Source organism: Spodoptera frugiperda, chromosome 26 (genome assembly GCF_023101765.2).
Source record: "Spodoptera frugiperda isolate SF20-4 chromosome 26, AGI-APGP_CSIRO_Sfru_2.0, whole genome shotgun sequence".
Classification (NCBI taxonomy): Eukaryota; Metazoa; Arthropoda; class Insecta; order Lepidoptera; family Noctuidae; genus Spodoptera; species Spodoptera frugiperda.
The window spans coordinates 8,470,786-8,493,345 of NC_064237.1; the positions used below are offsets into that span (position 1 = coordinate 8,470,786).

The 22,560-nt window shown below is 36.0% G+C and overlaps 1 protein-coding gene across 2 annotated transcripts in view; it reads left to right on the plus strand.

Moving 5' to 3' along the window:
* LOC118264487 (uncharacterized) overlaps window positions 1-22,560 on the plus strand; it is a 36,582-nt gene that overhangs the window by 1,234 nt on the left and 12,788 nt on the right. For both annotated transcript variants that reach the window (XM_035577006.2, XM_035577008.2), the window contains exons 2-3: window positions 9,491-9,684; window positions 15,395-15,544. In XM_035577006.2, coding sequence (XP_035432899.1) covers window positions 9,501-9,684; window positions 15,395-15,544 — 334 coding nt within the window. In that variant the 5' untranslated portion in view covers window positions 9,491-9,500. The remainder of the gene's footprint in view (window positions 1-9,490; window positions 9,685-15,394; window positions 15,545-22,560) is intronic.

Sequence of the window (22,560 nt, forward strand, 5' to 3'; positions counted from 1 at the left end):
AGTTCTGTAGGTACAGACACAATATTATAACAATGTGGTTTCTAGTAAGAATTTTACATATTAGCAAAAAAGTGTTATTATATTAAAATCGAGAATTGAATAGATACAAAAGTTTGCATTACCATGTTATCACATTACAACTTTACTACTCCTCTAACTACTTACTGAATTTTTTCACTAAATAATCTGTAAACATTGTTTAGTCTGTCCTCAAGTATTGGTCAAGTGGCAGTCGCTCTGATAACGACATAACCTAGTTATTTGGCAAAGGGTGAGGATTGAGGACTAGGAAACGAGAACAGGTAGATACCTTTATTAATAAGGTACCGGCAGAAGTCTGACGTTGATGTTCAAGCCATATTTACATGAGATCCAACAATAACTCCCTCTATACTGACTTCTATCCTTAGAAGTAAGCATTTTAGGTGTGAGAGAGCCATGCTTCGACACGAATGGGTCGACCAGAATGATACCATTAGTAATAACAATAGTATCAAAATAAATACCACCCACAGTTCATAATAAAAAATCTCGTGTAAGTCCACTGCCGGACTATGGACCTCCTCAAGATAAGATAGTCCTTTTTTAAGGTAGGAAATTCTTCCTATCACTTTCCACCTTGGGTGAGGAGAGAGGTACAGTGTTAGATTCTTACTGATTAAAAACCACCCCGTTCCTACTCCTGCTGTAAGTCAGAGCCCCGGTAAACCTGTTAGGTAGTCCGCAGCTTTAGATCAGGCATCAGTTCTACTGGGCCCCATCTGTGAAGATAAGATGGTATGTTGTAATATTCGCCCTTGACAGGCGACAAACAGACTTGACAGGGTTGCTTTGCGACCCGTTCTTTTACATATGTAGGGCTTTGGTAGACTCTTGCGCAGAAGGAGCGGTGACGAATGTATACCACTCTGGCGTCATCATACGGCTGACATATTGTTATTATTAATAACAAGAAATTAAATATTACTAATTTTCACAGGCAAAGAGGATAAACACCGTCAATTCATCGCTAAAAGCTGTGAAACTTCACAATTGACAAATGTATTACTGATAACGATAACAAAGCTAGCTCTTCTGGTATCAGATGACACGTATCAGCTGATCCTATTGATTATATTACCTGATTTAACCTTATCACTTACTGTTTTGATATAGCGATTACATCACTAAGGGAAAAAGCCTAGTTACACTTCAGCCAATTTTGGAATCGAACCCGATACCACGTGTTGGACAGTACCATTAACAAGACAGAAAAATGTTCGTACAATTACTGTATCGCCATGGCATACCACGCTTGGACCACGATAGCGAAGGATTTGCTATCAATAAATAGTTTTCAGTCAGCAGTCAAAGCTTTAATATCTCTATCAAGAGGAGCTTTACATTTTATGTCAATAAAACTATACATATAATACTACAATAATAATTATCATTTTATAGGTATTCTATTTTGAAGTAGAGTTTCTAGTGGTACAGGTGTATCAAACGAAGTGCATAATCCTGTTCGTCTAAGCAAAAGGCCCGCCATGATGAAAAATGTTCACTGATCAATCACAAGACATCGTCAACTATTTTATACAATCAATATCAATAGCCCAAACGAGTCTACTGTTAGGATAAAGGCCTCTTTTACATAAGAACAGTTTTCTATAATATTTACGCGGTAGGGTATAGGCCTGTACATAAGACGAGATTTTTACAATCGTTACACTTAGAAGGCTAGTTGGAGATCGCAGTAAAAAGGTCAGGTTTATCTAAGAGTGCTGCTGCCTATGTGTAAGTTACTTGTATAGTCCTTTAGTCGGCACTCACGACATCCGCGAGAAATTTAGTGATGGTAATATTAGGTATAAATCATGAAGCAAATACAAAGAGGGGATGTCATAACTGGATTTCCTTTTAACATAAAGCGTGTCATTTTAAGGGGTGCGCAAGACGTTACAAACCAACATGCAGTCCAAAGGAAAAGTGTTTGTGGTATGAAAAACACTTTGCCGTTTTCTGAGCGCTTATTACCTATTTACAGGGTTCTACTTATAATATCATTGGGCAGGGCCAATTTGTTTTGTCACAGTGTATAACCACTTTATGGCATCTCCTCTTTGTACTTGCTTCATGGTATTCTGTTATGCCGTCACCACGCGGCATTTTTATGTTCATAGCTCTGATACACAATAAAATAATTCGTTATCATTAATATACACTTATAATATATGCTCTAGAGAATGCTATTAGTTCATTATACTCCACATGTTGAAGACATTATGGAACCTAGCCAAATAAATGGAAACGCACCGATCTGTGATATCGTATCGTTACATTAGTCACCCTGTTTACCAGTATGACATTTCAACTAGTACTACAGAACTATATAATGCCATGTACAAATTAAATATAGTCATTATTTGAATAAAAACTTCACAAGCAGGAGATTATCTGACTCCTAAGGTGTTGCGGATGCCGACCCGGAGCTGCGGACTGCCTAACGGGTTACCGGGGCTCCGGTTCGAAAAGCAAGAATAGGACCGGTGTGGTTTTTAGTCAGTAAGAGTCTGACAGTCCTTCTCGCCTCGCCCAAGGCGAGCCAAAAAAAGGTGTTGCGGATGTCCATGGGCGGCGCTTATCGCTTACCATCAGATGATCCGCCTATTCATTTGCCGCCTATTCCATAAACAAGGGGTTCCACTTTTTACATAATAGAATAATAGTAATAATTATGAAAGTATAAACAATTATTTAGCTTTAGAGGTTCATTATGTTTTATTTTACATCTCCGTAGCTAAATAAGTTTATGTGCAAGACGGGACCAATCCCGAGGGACTTAGTTAAGCAAAGTAAGTTATTTCCCTTAGCCAACGACATTAGCCAACCCATCAGACCTTACCAACGTTGTATATTAGGCCTAAGTTATATCGTGACTATCGTGTTTTATACCGTATACATATATGTAAGTTTGTCATAACAAAACTTGACGAATTGAACTAAAAAAAAATACTAGTATCTGGTTTGAGTTTTAGTTTTCCTAGTAGTCGCATAGAAAATGCCGACTTTGTCTATTTTGGCAAAAAAAGTATGATCGTATATAGATTAACTAAAAATTACGGTTTATTCACGTATTTTAATGGAGAAAACTTCTACTAGTTTCACGTAACAGACATGATGAAGAGTCCCTCTGTGTTGTAATTTAGTATGCCTCACCACATTTATTATAAAAACGTATAAAGGATTTTTCGGTGGTAGCACGGGGTACGGAGTCTGGAATTGTGTCCAGTATATGGCAATAGTAGGCTCATCCCCTATTACACGGGACTTATAACACAAATGGTGAAGAGCGGGCGTACATTGTATAGCGGTATTACGTGCCGTAATGTGCACCTTTGCCTACCCCTTCGAGGATAAAAGGCGTGACGTTGTGTGTGTGTGTATAGAGGATTTTTCGTTGTCTCCACGTATCCTCTTATGCATAAAAGACCCACTATATTACGGACTGGTTATGATGACAATGATAAAGGGTTAATAAGTTGTCTGGCCACTGAATAAGTTTAGTACATTTCTTATAAATGTTTTTACATTGGTGATTATAAACACACTCCTTCAAAGTTAATGGTCTTTTCTTGCCTGTCACGCAGAGAGACTAATGTTTGTGAAATTCTATCCATAGCACCATTGTATAGACTGACATACATACATATTATATGGACATATTCCGTAAACATTAAGCGGCGTCTGTAATGGCCCAGTCGTCGGACATCCTGACGCCCCCTGGCTAAAGGCGATTAATGAAATCCTTTGCTAACACCATCGTTTACACAAAAACCCGGATGGAAACTGTTTATTTGCATATACCGACCTTTTTAGATAATTGAGGCTATCGTAGATAATTGGGTACTATCCTCGGTCAAAAATAAATTATTACAACTTTTCAATACAATAAAATATTAAAAAATAATCACACTCTCATTCATAAATTTGATGAACTATTTAATTTTCGATTTTTTCTAGCTAAATTTCTAGAAATAAGTCTGCTATTTGACGTTAAAAACTTATGACGTCATAATGCACTATTTCATACAAAGTTCATAGAAAATATCGTTTTTGACGTTTCGAAAAAAGTATTGAATTTGACTAGTAGGAAAGTAGCCTATTGAGGGAAACGTTCAAGAGATGCCTTGATTTTTAGAAAGACTAGAAAGTTCGGTTTTCTTATCTCGCTTAAAGCGGTAATTAACATCAGTTCTTATGAAGGGGCTAAGGCCTTTAAAATCAATTTTGGTCTTTTATCATGTTCTTTTCTAAAAGGAGTCTATTGAAGCAAAAAAAAGTTATTCCTAATATAGTATTAGTAGATATTATAGATAGATAGATATTATAATGTTAATTCCAAGAATAAGAATAGCAAATATGGTCCTTATCAACGCAGTAGCTAGGTTACTTATTCAATGAGCTTATGAAAAATTCTTGATGCGGTATTTTGTGTTGTGGGTGTGTTTGAAACAATATTTATGGTATTTTAGATCACACAACAGGTTGTTCCGTGTGGGAATAGAATCCGCATTCGTTTGCCCAGTCACCGCGCCAACCATACAGCAAAATGTCATTTCAGTCATATACCTAACATTTTTTACTTTTTGAACCAATAAGTTCGAATCACAAAAAAAAGGAAAATAAACATGGATCCGCAGAGTCCGGTCCGTTTCATCTGAAGACACATGATATTCATTATGTCTGTCAGTCGGTTTCCAAACCTTTGATTTCATTTTTCGATAATAGAATTATGTATTGTAGATACCGATGGTCGGTTGCTACTTCAAACGAGGTTGACCTTCGTATTAAACTCAAATAATTCTTGCTTTAGTATGTATAAAATGTTTTTTTTTAATCCCCTTTTAAATAAGGGGTAATCATTTATTAATCTTTATACCATGTAACCGAGCACCTCGAGTTTCACTGACTGACAGACGATTCATTTTGACTTTCCAAAAGTGACTAATTTAGAATTAATTTAAATAAATGCTTTGACTTTGACTTTGAAATAAATAGTTAAAATCAGATTTTTCAGCTTAAACAATATGTTTTTAATTGTTAGGTACCTTCGAAAGCCATGATTGTTCTGCTCAAACTTTAGTATTACATTTTCGTAAAATTAATATTTTTAAAATAACGTAGATAAGACCGATTTCCTAAATGTATACAGCTTGCATTTATAGAATTTGCTATTATTTTGTCTTACTTTTACTTACGTAACCACATTTCCTTACATGACATGGCCATAAAACGGACAACTTTCCCATACTTTGATATAAGAATTAAACTTTTTATACCAAGCTCGACAAAATTTTTCAAAGACTTTTGTCGCATGAATTTTTCTTTGACTGACTTGACTGACACTTTTGTGTCACGCAGGAAGTATAAAATACGAGCAATTAGAACTGTCTTTGCTAAGATAATTTTAAATGTTTTTATGGCTGGACAGGAAAGCGAAATTTAGGTAGTACGTAAAAATATTCCACTTGTATTTTTTTATATTTCCTTTTGTTCAACCATCTTGATTTGATAATGAAACATTATGTTTTCGCTAATAAATATGTCATGTCTGCATTTATGATTCTTTAAGTATATGGATTTTTGCAACTGAAATTGAATATCAATTTGACTATTTTATATTAAAGTTTTTCTATATTTTTAAAAATCACGGTTTACTCACGTATAAAAACGTCGCGGCGACGTCACCGCTCGCATGCTGCTTATGATGAAGAGTCCCTCTGTGACTCAAAACTAGTAGAGCCTTTCACTTAATAACACACATTATTTTACATTTATTTCGTTACACCTAAAGAAAGTAAGATGATGTTACAAATTGATTACAGTTTAGACTTAAAATAAAATTGGATTTTCGAACATTTCAGTCTACAACAGTATCCAAAACCAATTTCAATGGCCGTCTTCTATCCTTTTCCATTATAACTAGAGTTACCTAATAATCGTTTAAATACTCGCGCAACTGAAAATAGCCGCTATTTTCGACGTCCATACGTTTAGAGATACGATGTATAAGTAGCACAATGATTATATGCTGGAACAGTTTGAGGAAAGCTATTAAAACTGTAACGTCGACGGTGTACAACTAAGTAGCGAGTTGTAAACACTGTGACGTCATTGGCTGACTACCTACAAAAGATGTAATCGGCAGAGTTTTCTAGGACAGTCAGTAAATTTGATGTCTCAATGGTTACGTAAATAAATAGACTATCATAATTATCAAAAATATTCGTTTATTTTACATTTTATTAGTCTACATTCTTAATCTTGAAAACAAGCAAGTACCTACCTATGTTGTTTATTCCAAAAAAACATACTTTTTCGATTGCTATGGTTCTACTTTAAATTCAGTCTTATCCAAAGCTACCTAAACAATTTCCATGAGCCATGACGTAATTTGGGTTTAGAATAATATTTACAAAGTCTGAAATTACCAATCTGCATTGAACAATTACGCGACAATTTTTTTTTTTCTAAAACATAAATAAATAGTGTATATTTTAGCCGATCCTGCCTTCAAAGTTGTTGAAAGTTGTAACACTAACAGTGGTGTCCAATAGCCAAGTGACGTCATTGCGTTTCACGGTCGCATTATGTTTTATAGCACTTTCGTATTCGTAATAAACAACGCTTATTGACTTTAGTGAGCCCTTTGCAAATACATTCAAGTACTAAGAGCTAAGTGCCTACTCGAATTTGTATCAACTATAATAAAAAGTATTCATTGCTTTGCTGTTAGCTTTTGCTTTTATTTTTTATTTGTTTTAACCCTTTTTCTAATTACTATGAGGTTGGCACTTTTTTTAAAGGGAGGGGGTGGGAATCATAACTTCTCTCGCCTTAAGCGAGCCAAGAGGAAGTGTTAGACTCTTACTGACTAAAAACCACCCCGTTCCTACTCCTGATTTTTAAGTTGGATCCCTGGTAAACCCGCTAGGTAGTCCGCAGCTCCAGATCAGGCATCTGCCCTACTGGACCGCATCTGTGGTGGTTTGATGGCTCTTTGAGGTGTGCGCGGAACGCGATGTGTCGCACGCACGGGTAAGGTTGGCACTTAGTCCTAACAATACGTATTCGTCCTTTACTCAGTAGAGTCGTACGAAATCCTTAGCTCTTGATTAGGTAAACGTTTGGATGTAATTTGTACATTCACATACATTTATTTTTCAAAGCAAAACACATTATCATATTTTGCATCGCGAAGCCGAGTAACTATAAGTTTAAAATCGCTAACCCGCATAGAGCTACCGTGGCGATTGATGCTCAAGCCTTCTCATTGTGAGAAGAGGTCTTTGGTTAGCAGTGGCCACATATGGAGTGATGATGATGTAAGATAAGAATAACTATAATGACAGAGGTATATGCACAATATTGAAAAATACTCTCAATTTGAAAACAAACATGAGTAAAATTGTCTCATTTACGTTTAGTTAGTTAGTTAGTTAGTTATGCTTTTTGCGCACCATTTCTATAAGCGTGTGAGTGTCCAAATTGCATCATTATTGAACTAGACTAGAGTCATTTATAATTCTGACCGACCGTAGCATCTTCGAGACGGAAATTTTCATCAGAACAGTCTCTGTACTTTGAGTGTAAATAAATCACTGCGTCAACAATCCTAGGTAATAAGATTAATGTCTGCATTTTAAGTGCACTGCACACAAAATTAAGGTGAGTGTAGAGTACAATATTTTCTAGAGCATTTCTGTATAATGTAACGTTCTTACGAATGGTACAAAACAGGCAAAGCTCAGTTTCCAAAGCATTTTAGTTCGTAATAGAATGATACACTAGAACATATATTATCATAGGGCGGCTCGATGTTCTGTTACACGTAAATGTTGTAATCTATAGGTACTATCTTTATATTTTGATAGCAATATAATAGTTATAGTAACTAAGACTGATGTAAACAAAAGCATTTTATATTACAGAACACGCTCTAGATATATTTTTTGTAATTGTTTTGTTTTATTGTGTTTTAATAAAAAATGAGACAGATAGACATAGAAAAAATTGATAAACAGACGGACATAAAAAATGAGACAGCAAATAACTGAACCTTGACAATGAAGTTATAATTTTAACAGTAAAACTTTGCAATGTAGCCATAACATTAAATTAGAATTAATATGTCACAACGATAACAATTTATCGTGCGAAAATAAATATTTTTATTCGAAGCATTTTTTCATTCGAACTTCGTGTTTATTTTTAGTTTCTTTTCAATGTCACGGTTGCATGTTGAGGAATGAAAGAATAATTTGTACTGTAGCGTACATATACAGGAAGAGGTAGACAAAAATTTATTATTATAGGAAAATCTCTCTTTGGTCGAGTGGTCGCAAGTGCGACAACGGGTGTCGGATTTGATTCCCGGGTCAGGTAAAGTATTACTGGGCTTTTTTCGGTTTGTCGAAAATTTGTCAGTGGTACCACGGAGTCTGAAATTGTGTCCAGTATATGGTAATAGGCTCACCCCCTATTACATGGGACATATATATACAACTTAAATGATAAAAGTGTATACTGTACAAGTGTATAGCGGCATTAAGTGTCGTGTCGTAATGTGCACCTCTGCTTACCCCTCCGGGGATAAAAGGTGTGACGTTGCACGTATTAGAAAAACCTCCATCTAAAATTCACTTTGCTCTTAGTTATCTGATAAGACCGATGTTATATCTCAGTAAGACTCCACCTAGACTTTACCCTTTAATGTATTGATAATAAATAATTAATTTCAAAAAGCTCTCAGTATGCATGCATCATGTGGAATGAGCTCTCTGCTAATCTTGATACAATGAATACCATCTTCAAGGAAATATTGAGGGCTTTATGAGATTATGAACGATTGAGATACGACACGATCGTATTAAGCGATCGGCTATCTGCGAAATAAGTAAACAGTGCCTTCAGATAATAATATATTGTTATTGTCTCATTTATTTTGCGATTATATTCTACCTAAGATATTTATTTAGGACATTATTTTATCTCAAACTATATTAGGAAGTTTCGGGTGCAATCTCTGGGTTGGGTAACGCATCATTTGCTATTTTTCAATTTTCCGATAATTTGTGTCAGTTGTATTAAATCTGGAATTGTGCCACGTTTACCACAGTAGACTCCTCCTCATTCAAAAATACTAATAGGGATTCGTATTTTTGAAATAGCGATAAAACGCTAAAACCAATGAAGTTTATTGACTTTTGCCTCATCTAGAAATATAATAACGGAAATAGTGGTTTTATGTTTTTTTTTTGTTGTACCCATATTTTAATCTAAAAGGTGCTTTTGTTTACTGTATGTATTCAATAACTGGTTAAACACACACAATTTTTATCAGTGAAAACATATAATTGGCATTCTATATCATTCTGCCACTATTTGTTTGCCACAGACAATTGTTGGTTTTCCATTAAATAAATAACATATTTTTTATTTGTTACAGATCGTTTAAAATGGAGACTGACAAGATGTCGACGGCGTCGTCAGTGGGGGCCGCGGAGAGACGGCCTCTGCTGCAAGCCCTAGTTATTGAGAGGCGAATACTCTTTGGATGCACATGTTTCATAGGACTGTGCACTTTTCTCTGGATCGCTGCCGTATGCACTGAAAAATGGGTGCATATAGAAGGTGGAAATGGTAAGATCTGTTTTATATTCTGTTGTTGTAAATTTTGATTAGTTACTAGTTGAATTCTATGTCGATATATAGAGGAACGACATTTTTTGCTCTCCGTTACGGTAGGAAAAATAAACGACCGCAATAAGTAATGTACAAGTTATATATTATGTAAAAAGCCCAGTCGGACTGATACCTGGCCTATCTATCGACTTAACCAGGACTCCGGCTTGAAGAGTAGAAATAGGAACGGGGTGGTTTTTAGTCAGTAAGAGTCTGACAATTTTTGCCCTGTCACCTCGCCCAAGGCGAGAGAAGTCATTGGATAATTTCCCCTCTTAAAAAATAGGCCTAGTATAACCTCTAAACCTTCTAACATTCTAAAAAAATATCCATTAAAAATCGCGGTAATAATGTATCGTTGTTCTAAAGCTGGCACATTCACTGCAGGATGACAAGGATGATTATTGTACGTGAGACGAATACATTAGCAGTATGATTGATGAGGATACGAACAAGAATACATTACTTCCCGGATCGTTAGACAGTAACAAAATAATGTGCTCGCTAAATACTCGTGCCTTGGTATAATTTTATACTTCCCCCGATCCATATTTTGTGTATGTTGCGTTGTTTCACGACCGTTTCTTGTAATATCGTGATATTATTCCGATTTACCGCCCTATACGTTACGTTTAGCTAATGTTAACAAATATTATCTAATAGTATTTTTTTACTGATAAAAAAATTTGACAGGTAGAAAAAAATACTATTAGGTTATTTTTTAAGAGAAATCATCGAATGACCTTTCTCGCTTTGAGTGAGGCGGGAAGGAGTGTCAGACTCTTACTGAATAAAAACCACCACGTTCCTACTCCTGTTATTTGAGCTGGAGCTCCGATAACTGGCTAAATAGTACGTAGCTACGGGTTGGCATCAGCCCTACTGGGCCACGTCTGTGGTGGCCTAATGACTCTTTGAGCCGCGGGACGTACGCTTTATGATTGGTTATTGAAACGACGACTTTTAAATACCGATTAGTTACATTTAGCAGATGACTTTTCATTTGCAGTAAATTAAAATCTTTATCATCACTCAAATCAAATTATTTTGATGTCACAAATGAAATGTTTGAAACGAGAAATCTTTTAATTAGACACACTGAATACAAATTAATTAATTCACTATATTCCCTTGCCTTCGGATATATGAGACATGTGTGACAGAATATGTATGGAAGCTCATCAATTTGAATAAATACTCTGTCATACACACGGTTGCATGTCAAGCTATAGAAATCCAGTATAAACTGATCTTTGAATTTACGGAAAGGTCTCACAAATTGAGATCATGATACACTGGTTTTGTATAGATTGATGTGTAGGTATGCGATGTGTTCACTAATTCATTGACATGTCAATTTGACGGATATAAATTAATAGAAACATTTCGATAGTAATACATCACTATTAATTTATAATTACCCGTGAGTGTGTTTGTGTTGAAATATAAATTAAGTACATAGTAGTAATTTTCGTTAATGATTACATATAATTTATTCATAAAAAGTACACATAGCTTATGAATGACAATAGATTTTGTATTATTACGATTGGAGAATAAAATAAAAATGATAAGCATTGTAGTGCGTGACCCTATTCACGCCCTACACTTACTGGACTTAAAACACAAATGGTGAAAAGTGGGTTTAGATTGTATAGCGGCATTACGTGCCGTAATGTGCACCTCTGCCTATCCTCTTCGGGGATAAAAAGCGTGATGTTGCGTTGCATTTCCTAGTGAAGTCTATATACATATATAGGTATAAAGTGAACTACAAACACATAATTGCCAGTCTTAGGTTGTAATTCTATTCTTCATCACCTTTGAACAACTCTGGTAAGTAAATTTGACATTAGCACAAACAGAATTAATAGCATTTACCTACATTGTAAGTACAAGTGTGGGAGAGCCATGCTTCGGCACGAATGGGCCGGCTCGACCGGAGTGATACCACGGCCTCACAGAAAACCGACGTGAAACAACGCTTGCGTTGTGTTTCGTTGTGTGAGTGAGGTTACCGGAGGCCCAATTCCCCCTTCCCAATCTTCCCCATCCCCGATTCCCGAACAACAACCCTTAAATTCCTAACTCCCAAAAAGCCGGCAACGCACTTGTAACGCCTCTGGTGTTTCAAGTGTCCATGGGCGGCGGCGATTGCTTACCATCAGGTAATACGTCTGCTCGATTGCCGGCGTGTTTCATGACACAAAAAAAAAAAAATCAGATAAAACGTTATTAAAACGCAAAGTGTAACAATTCAAACAGTTTATTCTATTGTAATCCATCAACTAACAAACTGCGGACAATTTGAAGAATAATGTTTTTTTAAACAGCTAACAATAGAACGAGGTATTTCACATAGTTTCAATGTTTTTCTTCGACCTTACAGATGTCTAACGGAACCTTATGGCGATGACAAGTAGACGAGTTCAGTCTGGTGAACCATTATAGTTTTTTTTTTTACGCAATTTGTAAGTACTGTGGTATTGAATTACGTACTGTGTTATTTGTTGAGTCGATTTGAGTACGACGGAAACTTGAGTCTTGAGTTTGATCCCCACTTTGAAAAACAGTTATAGTATTTTTGTTGTCCAAAATTTAGATAGCAGAAAATAAAAGTGGCGAAACGTGTTTGTACAAAAAATATTACTTTCACGAATGTGTTTAGAAAATAACAAATATGATTGTAAATGTTATAATGCCCCATAAATTAATTACTGGGTTTTTCGGTTTACTCACGTAATTATTTGACGGGAAACTTGACTAGTTTGCTAGAGGCTCATGTTCATGAGCAGCATTCCGCGAGGCATGAAGCGACGACTATCCCGCTGCTACTCAGTATAAATAATTAGGTACCTACGTAAGTATAACATAAGAATTAATTTAGTATGTCTCCAAAAAGTTATTATATAATAAAACTTTAGATAGTGAAGACTTTAAAACAGATATTCTGAATATTTCGAGAATCTACAAAGAAATATTACTTACATCTAAGAAGAACCCGAATTACTCATCTTGGCAATTTCATCATTCATTTATTACGGCATCCGTAGGAAGTGATACGACGGTCTATTCATAGGAGAACATAAGCTTAGTAACTGTTGTTTTAAATTAGGAAAATCGTATACAGCGCCTCGGGCAGTTTGATATTAATTATAGAATTATAGTTATGGGGTCATCGCCCTTTTGATCTATTCCTGTTCCCCATACCTAGGTGAAGTTGTAACATAGAGATACATAGAGATAGTGGTCGAATAACTTGTACTTATTGTTTTTGTTGAATTATTGCCAGGAACACGGGCGTTCTTTGGCGATTTGAACTGAACGGACATTTTTGTGTACCTATTACTTACGTCATAGTCGGTCGTTTTGTTGGTGTAAATAGTTCAACACCTACAAACCTACCTGACTTCACGCTTTACACATTTCACAGAATTCACACTATGATCTTCTTCTGCAAAAAATAATAAATGTCTAAGAGATATGAAGACAAAATTATGTCGTAGTAAATGTTTTGTAAAACAATTTCACACCTTACTCAAGCAGGTGGGTAGAAATGTGGAAAACTACTTATTGTATATACGGTACTAGTTTCAAATAGTAAAATGACATCTTATTTCTATTAGTTATCATGTTTGTGATACTGAACTGAAGAATTTGTAGATTAGCAGTCTATGAAAGACACAGTAAGCTAAAGCAAAATTTTCCATTTACTAGATCAGTAGATGAATTGTAATGAATTAATAGGAATATTCCAATGTTCAAAAAGTCAGCTGCGACTGGAAAATTTTTGAATATGAACAAATTAGGAAGTTTTTCAAACTAAAAAGTGAATAATTGCTTACATAATTTTTTCTTTAACAAACGTGCTAGCCAACAAGACTAAACCTACGCACTGTCTGGTGGAATATATTTTTAATAGTACAATAGTAGGAGCCAGTGGAAAATTTTACAGAATAGGTGTATAATATTGTTCTTGTAATTATGGCGAATATTTACTCTGTAAGGGTGCTTTTCTGCCAGAGATGTGCTATGCTAGCACGAAGTGTGGGAGAGCCATGCTTTGGCACGAATGGGCCGGCTTGACCGGAGTGATACCACGGCCTCACCAAAAATCGACGTGAAAAAATGCTTGCGTTGTGTTTCGTTGTGTGAGTGAGGTTTCTGGAGGCCCAATTCCCCCTTCCCAATCTTTCCAATCCCCTATTCCCAAACAACGCTTAAATTATTAACCCCCAAAAGGCTGGCAACGCACTTGTAACGCCTCTGGTCTTTCAAGTGTCCATGGGTGGCGACGATTGGTTACCATCAAGTGATACGTATGCTCGTTTACCAGTGTGTTCCATAAAAAAATGCTACATTGCTTATTACTTATTAAAACTTTCCAACAAAATTAGTGTTGACATGCTATGTTACTTCGGTATTATCTACCTTACTTTTACTGAGAGTAAAGTACGAAGTCCAGTGCAGCAATCGTAAAAGATTCATGACGTTCTTAGAACTTTATCGTGTCATTTTTATTTTAAAACGGTCATAAAATGTACTTAGCCGTTTGTATTACTCTTTTTTTAGTGTAAACTAAGTTATTTGGTATGCAGGTACGAAAATATTGAAGGATTCAGTACCTTTATTATGACTTTACTTTACGTTTAAAGTTATCGGAACGACAGCGCGCTTGGCGCTCTGATTGGCCAGCTCTAATAAACCAACCAATCAGAGCACCGAATGCGTTCTCGTTTCGATTACTTTAAACATAAGGCTAACTCATACTAAGGGTACTGTACATATATGTAGCTAGAGCTGTTAATGTACTAAATTGTACGCTTTCTGACGAAACCAAATCTTTTGTAATCATTAGCCACTGCAATAGTCAACCAATGGTTTGTAATTCTATACCTACTGACTCTGATTCAACATAGATTTTCTTGCCTGCATCCCACCTTGGCTGCCTGTACACCACGTTTTTTTTTGCTAAATGCAGTAAATCTGATGGAAGGTCTAGAAACTGAATGTGTAACAGTAACACGGTTTGTTTAGAAATATATCTCACAAACTCATCGTAAACGTCTTAGCCAATGCTGTTTTGTTAGGTCAAGTAAAAGACTTTGAGATTTTATTACCGTGAATATGTTTTTATATTTGGTTATAACTGCTGTTTGAAAGTCTATGAAGTTTAAATTAGTAATCTGATTCACCATTATCTACAATCTACCTATGCGTAAAAATATTAGCAACAACTCTTTAAATCTACCATGTAGTCCTACAGCACAGACGTGAAGAGTAAAGTTTAAAGTGAAACAAAAAGTTCGTCACTAGGTCACAAATTCCAATAGTATTGTGCAACAGCCACGAGAACAAATATCTGTTACAGTTCTCATTCCATCACATGTGCCGACACTTGCGAGCAAAAAGTTTCAATAGAGACATGTCCAACGCTATTTATGACTCACTCACCGTATCAAAAAATCAGACATCGAATTACACGCTCGAACATTTATAAAACCACTTCACAAATCGACGTAAAACGACTTGGCACATATGAACACCGAATTATGTTTTTGATCTATATTAATTACTACTTGCTAACTGTTTGGAAGTTTGCCAAACGATCGCGTGGAGTCATTAACACGAGCGATTGTCCCCTGCTCAATTTGTTCCTTGTTTCCAGGAATTCACCTGCCGACGGGCCGATACTTCATGTACAGCAATACTGGAGTGTGGGAGATGTGCAGATACGTCTTCCAACCTAACAAGACTATCACTCCGCCAAAAGAGGCACCCCTGAACATTTCAGGACTCACGGGACAGTTTTTTACAAGTAAGTCGCAATTTATAAACTAACATACACTATGGTATTTGAATATAAATCAGCCAAAACAGTATATCATTTAGTATGACTGTTGGCAGCTTACAAACAGATAATAGAAACTTGGCGATACAAGATTCTGTGTAGCATATTCAAATGTTCGTGTCAAGCCATTGTTTTATATTTGATGGTAATAAAAATGATAAATTTCTTTCTTATAAATAGTTAGTATGTGTGAGGTATGACCTTGTCTCCGTTGTTATGATAGAAGTCAAAAATACGTGACCAACAAACATTTTATGTCGGTACGAAAGCGTTGTAATAACGTTTGATCTATTTTCCGCAGCTACTGAGAGGAAAGTTCCGATAGGAACCGAGGCATTAAACAACTGTTTAGCATAATAATTCCAATGTGCATTAGTGAAATCAAACAATCGTTCCTTTTATTAGACCGAAGCTAACCACAACAACTTCAGCCTAGTTCACATTCCTTTGAAATTTCGCTTTTTACTGACGGGCGAAGCGAAAATAGCAGTCCATTTCTAAACAATGCTACCGCTCGTTGAAAAAGTCGACGAAAAAATCGTGAGGAATTATCAGCTGCAACTGGCTGGTAACCGAAAACCGGCGTAGTGTATTGCTATGTTACGTTCGTAGCTAATACATTAAAAAATGTGAAATGTTTGAAAATCTCACGTGAATTTTAACACTGTTCTAAACGAGAATCGTGTTTGTTTATTATTTTTACTTGCCACCTTCTGGTTTTCCTCACTCAGTTTGTCCATTAGTTCCCGCTGGTTTATACTACAGTGTTGTTTTCTTTTCTTAGTTAAGAACAGCCAAGGATTTAATCTACAATTAATGCTCGCACGTCAGCAGACGAATAGGTTGATAGGTAGAGGTTAATTTATGTGGAACATGGTTTACCAACCGTACATAGATACAAGGGCGAAAAAAATGATATTGTGTATCCAGAATTTTACAAATACTACCAACGAAAGTTAATTGTTCGACTATGAGCCTCCTTTACATTAGAGTTGGTATCATAACCTCGACATTGTGGTTGTGTCTGTCATGTCTGTTGTCTTTGGACGTCTGCGTCCCTTAAATTTCTAACCCCCAAAAGGCCGACAGCGCACGTAACGCTTCTAGTGTTTCAGCTGTCCATGGGCGGAGGCGATTGCTTACCATCAGTAATGGTTATTGAGTTTTTATACAATAAGATATTAAAAGACTTGATAAACAAGCCTGCTAGTCTATTCTGTACCTATGAATTCAGAACTTTCAAAGTGAGCTCAATCGCATTCTCGCCCGTCATTGGTCGAGATTATTTTCTCAACCAATGACATGGCGGACTGCGATCAAGTTCACTTCGATTTTGTAAGTTGAAAGTTACAAAATAGCCTCGCTGGTTTGTTTACCAAGTTTTTTAATATATTAATGTATAAAAATTCAATAACCAAATGTACAGTCAAATATTGGATTGAATCAAATACATACATATCGTCACGTCTTTAATCCCCGAAGGGGTAGGCAGAGGTGCACAATATGGCACGTAATGCCACTGTGTACACCCACTTTTCACAATTTCTGTTGTAAATCCCATGTAATAGGTGGTGAGCCTATTGCCATATACCGAGCATATTTCCAGACTCCGTGCTCCTACTGAGAAAATTTTCGAAAAGCCGCAAAAAGGCCAGTAATACTGCGCCCGACCCGGGAATCGAACCCGAGCCCCCTTGCCCGGCAGTCGCACTTGCAACCACTCGGCCACGAGGCAGTCCACCGCACTGAATTCAAAGTATTTAGAAATGTCGCATAGCACGGACGCCATCGCTAAATATGTGGTTTATTTATAACGGGGAGTCTGCCCCTAATGACTTCAAATATTAAAATACTTTTTTCATTCTACACGAGTGGAATGCAGACTTGGAATTCTGTATGGGTATTTTTCTGGTTCAGTTCTTAATTCTCAAATAACAATGAGTAGATGTTATAGACGATTGAAATAAAATGTTCAACTACAGAAGTACTGTCAGAATTTTTGTTACTTGATTATTAAGTTTTCACTCCTAAATTATCTACACAACTTTATTGAGTTTAGTCTTCTTATGTATATTGAGTATGAGATGAGATGTATATTGCTAAGCTACGGACTGACGAACAGACAGACACATCACATGTATAGTAATAATATGATTAGCATATAAAAAGATTGGATAATATTATGTTATAATATTGATTTAATTAACTTTCTTATCTCGTAAAAAACTTATTGTGTGGACCATGACCATGTACCTGTTTGTGTTGATACAAATATTATGTAGGCTATAAAATATTGCCAAATAAGTACCCAAATAGCTTTGAAATCTTCATTTATATTATCACAGATTATCTTAATGGCCCATTAATTCTGATAACGTTCTCGCAAATTATTTAGAATTAAACTTTTGAGTGTTTGAAAGCTATTTCTTGTAGGTTTCCCTACAACACTGGCGTATTTACGAGTTTCAGTGACACAGATAAATTAGGAAAGAATCAATTACCGGGACGTAGATCGATGGTTATTCAAATTGCTTTAACAATATTGGTGTTTAAGGATATTGTGAAGTAGAGTCCTATCTTTTTTAGGGTTCCGTAGCCAAATGGCAAAAAACGGAACCATTATAGATTCGCCATGTCTGTCTGTACATTCGTGTTTCGTATTATGTCATCAACTTGCTGCTACGGAACCCTTGCAGACTCTCTTACGGACTCGCACTTGGCCGGTTTTTTTTTTATATTTGGGTCGACTTTGGCCGCTATCTCGTCTGGTAGTAAGAGATGATGCCGCCTATGATGGAGCACGTCTGCCCATAAGCAACTTATTCACTCAGGCTTGGAAGACACCCAGATTATACCCATTAGGAAACACAGATACTACTATACCCAAAGTGACCTATTCACTCGGGCCTTGAAGACACCCAGGTTATACCCATCAGGAAACACAGATCCTACTATAATATTGTAAACGTAGTTTGTGACGATCTTCTGCTGCACTCTCTCCTATCTGATCTCCTCCACATAAACGATAGGTTTTCTATACTCTCCATACTTGGCAGTCTCATTGAAGATTGCTATTGATAAAAGAGCTTTACTGTTTACTCTTTGTTAAAACTATTCTAGTCCTTTTTTCGTCTCTTACAACACACACGGGATGAGCAGGCGAAGCGACAAACGTATCTGGCTACTCTGCGAACTCTTTGTAACTCACTTACTCAAAAACTACTGAAAACAAATCCATGCAACTTGTCTCAACAAGGATCTATAAAACTAGAAGTGTCAGTAAGTCATTCAAACATAAACGTCAGGCCGTTTCCGTACCATGTGTTACCGAACTAATAATATTCCGCGTCACGCCATCGACCGTTGAATGGTGTGCAAAACCGTACCGACGCAAGCACATCAACCTTACCTAAACTGTCAAATGTCTTTAAATGAATACCAGCTCTATTTCTTTGTGATAAAGTTCAGATTCTTTTGGCGGAATTTGACAAATATGGATACTTTGATGTGCTGTTGTTGTATGGGTAAAATGACGCGAGCGCTAGTGTTCCCTCGTAAATTCAGCGCGTTCGCGTTGGCCCAGACGCAAGCAGTTAATCGTTCACAATGTGTTTACCTATTATTAACACCTACAAATCTGTCGTTATTTCTTCGGTCTCTCTTCGCAGTGTGCGTTGGAACTCGTTCGTTTGTACGATAACAACTTACAGAGCGATTACCTTTTAAATAGGTCTTGTTAGGTTTGCTTCTGAGCGAAATAGATTTAATAGGTACCATATTTCTATAAATATATCAATAAACTATATCCTTAATCCACAATGCAGAAGTCAAAATTAAAAGAAATTATAAATCAATTTTATTTGCTAGCAATTGACAAGAAGATCTGTAAAAAAGTGCTGTAATATAATCCATGCCAAGGCCTTTGTACTGCATCAAGCTCAATTTGTGTCAATATTCTAATTAATTTTATTCTGCTACATGTTACATCTTTTTGACTATAGGTTCGATTGTTTACCATAAGTAGGATAACTTAGTAGGTTAATGAGATACCATACGTTTTTTATTTCATCCCCAATTTACATAAAGTAGGTGCCTATCTCCTGTTTTTTTCCTATATAAAAACTAGTCAAAATAAAGCGAAGTGATTTTTAACTTTATAATGTCATATTTAGAGTTTAATTCAGCTTCTAAATACTCGTATGTGTTTGTCTATAGGAACTAAAATGTTAGTGTGTATCCGTGTAAAGAGACCCGTCGCACCTATAAAATGTTATAACACCCTTTAAAGTAGTTACTTGATGGTCTTTCGGCGTTCCACGTAGGCGTTATTACGTGTGAGCAAATCCGTTTTAGTAATTTCGTAGCTAACCAAATTATGCTGACACCGAAACTAGCTGAAACTACAAACTGTATTATAATTATTACGGTAAAATCTACAAATTATGAAGTAAATTATATGTATAATTAAAAGGTTTATGTAGCTCGAAAGAAATACCTACTAATTTAATAACTTACCTACTACCTTACGTACCAAAAATGATAACCTGAAGAAAACTATCAATAAAAATGATATCTTATCAATGTTTATGAGCTTGTGAGTTTACATATTTAGCAGTTTGTGTGTTTGAGTATGGCTGAAGTGATCTGGATGAAATTTAGAACAGGGGTAACACATAGGACACCGGACCGCGGGTGAAGCGGTGAGTTTTATAGACGGCGGTATATTTAAACCAAGCTTTTTCCATGGGCTTAGCAAACCCAGTACATAATTTACCATACAAAGTAGGCTACATTCATATGGTTGTATATAGAAAGAAGACGATAAAAATAAGATAAATAGAATCTAACGAAACTGATGAAAAAGAGAATAAATTTTCTGGTTATTTATAATACACTTAAAATATTAACAAAATGTTTGCCTATTTCCATACCTATTTCTATAACAATACGCTTCACATTTGATCTAAATGCTTGTCTTATTACCATTGCGTACCCCAAGCACGTCACCAATATCGCCCAGAGTCTAACTATATCAGACTTCTTGCACATTAAGGCTTCATAAACATCATTCTCTGCCATCAATATTATTCATGAGACTATGTATGGTGTATAAGACAAGAATTTAATAATATTCTATGATAGTAGTATGTTGTCTCGATCGTGTCTCGAGTGGAAATGTTAAGATTATTATTTTATCATTTATTTATTACTTCGCCTGCGTGCTTGTGGGATAAAAAGCCTATCACCCAAATCACCTCATACCCCATCTGTATACCAAATTTCATCAAAATCCTTTCAGTAGCGTGTTTGACGGATGAACATCGAAATAAACAAACTTTTAACTTTTATAATTAGTGTGATTGTGATGCTAGCAAAACTTTTGAAATCATTGCGATAAGGACCTATTTGAATATTTCGAGAGCAATTCCAACAACTAAATTTGACCCAAATAAACGCACAGGTCAAGCTAAATAAAACCTTTTTATAAATAGCTTACTCTAGACACTTTTACCTTAATATAACAGTATTCTCTCTACGAAATAAACACCCAGACTAATTGTTATTAACACTAGCGTATTCTCTTAATTAACTATTATTCGGGGATAAATTTCTAGGCCAGGCGTAAATACAGGCTGAAAATACAGCAGTTAGACACAACGGCCGGTGGATTGAGACACAACGAACGAACACACATCGTTAAGCTTTTGGCACGCAGTACACATTTTATTACTATTGTCATAATTAATTTAAATTGAGGTAGTCGGGTTTTGTTTAGCGAATTGTAAATGTGAGGAAACTGTCTTTGTTTCTGAAACTGATAGTTATTATCAGAAACTACTAGTAACACGTCATGTGTCTACCTTATCACATCCACAGCCTATAAGTGGCCACTGCTGACTAAACGCGTCTTCTCGCACGAGCGGGTTTTACCATTAATCACCACGCTTACTCAATACGGATTGGTGATTTCAAACTTGTAATTAGAAATTATAAGTTCATGTTTCCATAGGATTTTTCGCTTCACAGTTAAGACCGTAAACCGTGTCTAAATATGCTTACAAAGTACATATATCTTGAAAAAAGTCACATTGGTACTTTGCCGTTGGTAGGTTTTGAACCTGCATCCTCATGCATGAGAAGCGGGCGTCATAACCCTTTTCTTTAAGGGGGGAAAATCATCTAATGACTTATTCCGCCTTGGGTGAAGCGAGAGAACGTGTCAGACTCTTACTGACTAAAAACCACCCCATTACCACTTCTGCCCTTCGAGCCGGAGCCCCGGTAAACCCGCTAGGTAGTCCGCAGCTCCGGATGCGTCTCAACCCTTGGGGCCAAGACATTACTACACTACCTTACATTACTATTGTTTCTGCATCACCTATAGGTAGGTAGGTTGACTAGTAAAAATTACTCTGGCATTAAATCCGTCTATTCTATTCACCTGTTTGTTACTGTACCGTGGTACAAAATTTAGTGCATAATGCTTTAAATAAATTAAAAATAAACTAGTTTCAGCACGTGCCTGTAACTTCCTACGCTTGGCTTTGGTTGTGCGTTTTTTATCAGTTTAAATAAACATTCAGTAAATGTTTTCTTCTTTATTAATTTACGATTGTGCTGCATAATTAATGTTTGTTAATAAATTCGATTACTTCAGATATTAGGGTTATTATGTAATGTCTCTTTTCATCTAAAGCTTGGCTTCGATTAGGACTAGTGGAAACGAACTAAGCTAAGCTATGTTTTTTATATGGAAAGATGCTTACAAAACTAAAGGTAGATGTGTGCTTCCGTAATATTGATACATCGCATACTCGAACTGCACATCTTTCTGACATCATACAACTTATCAGTGGATACGGTCAGATAGTTTCACAGCTAACTATTACATCTTCGCAGCATAGCTACATAGCACATCTCTGATGGAAAAGCACTCTAAAATTCTACCTTTGATCCTACGAGTCCTTGATTTAAATATTTAT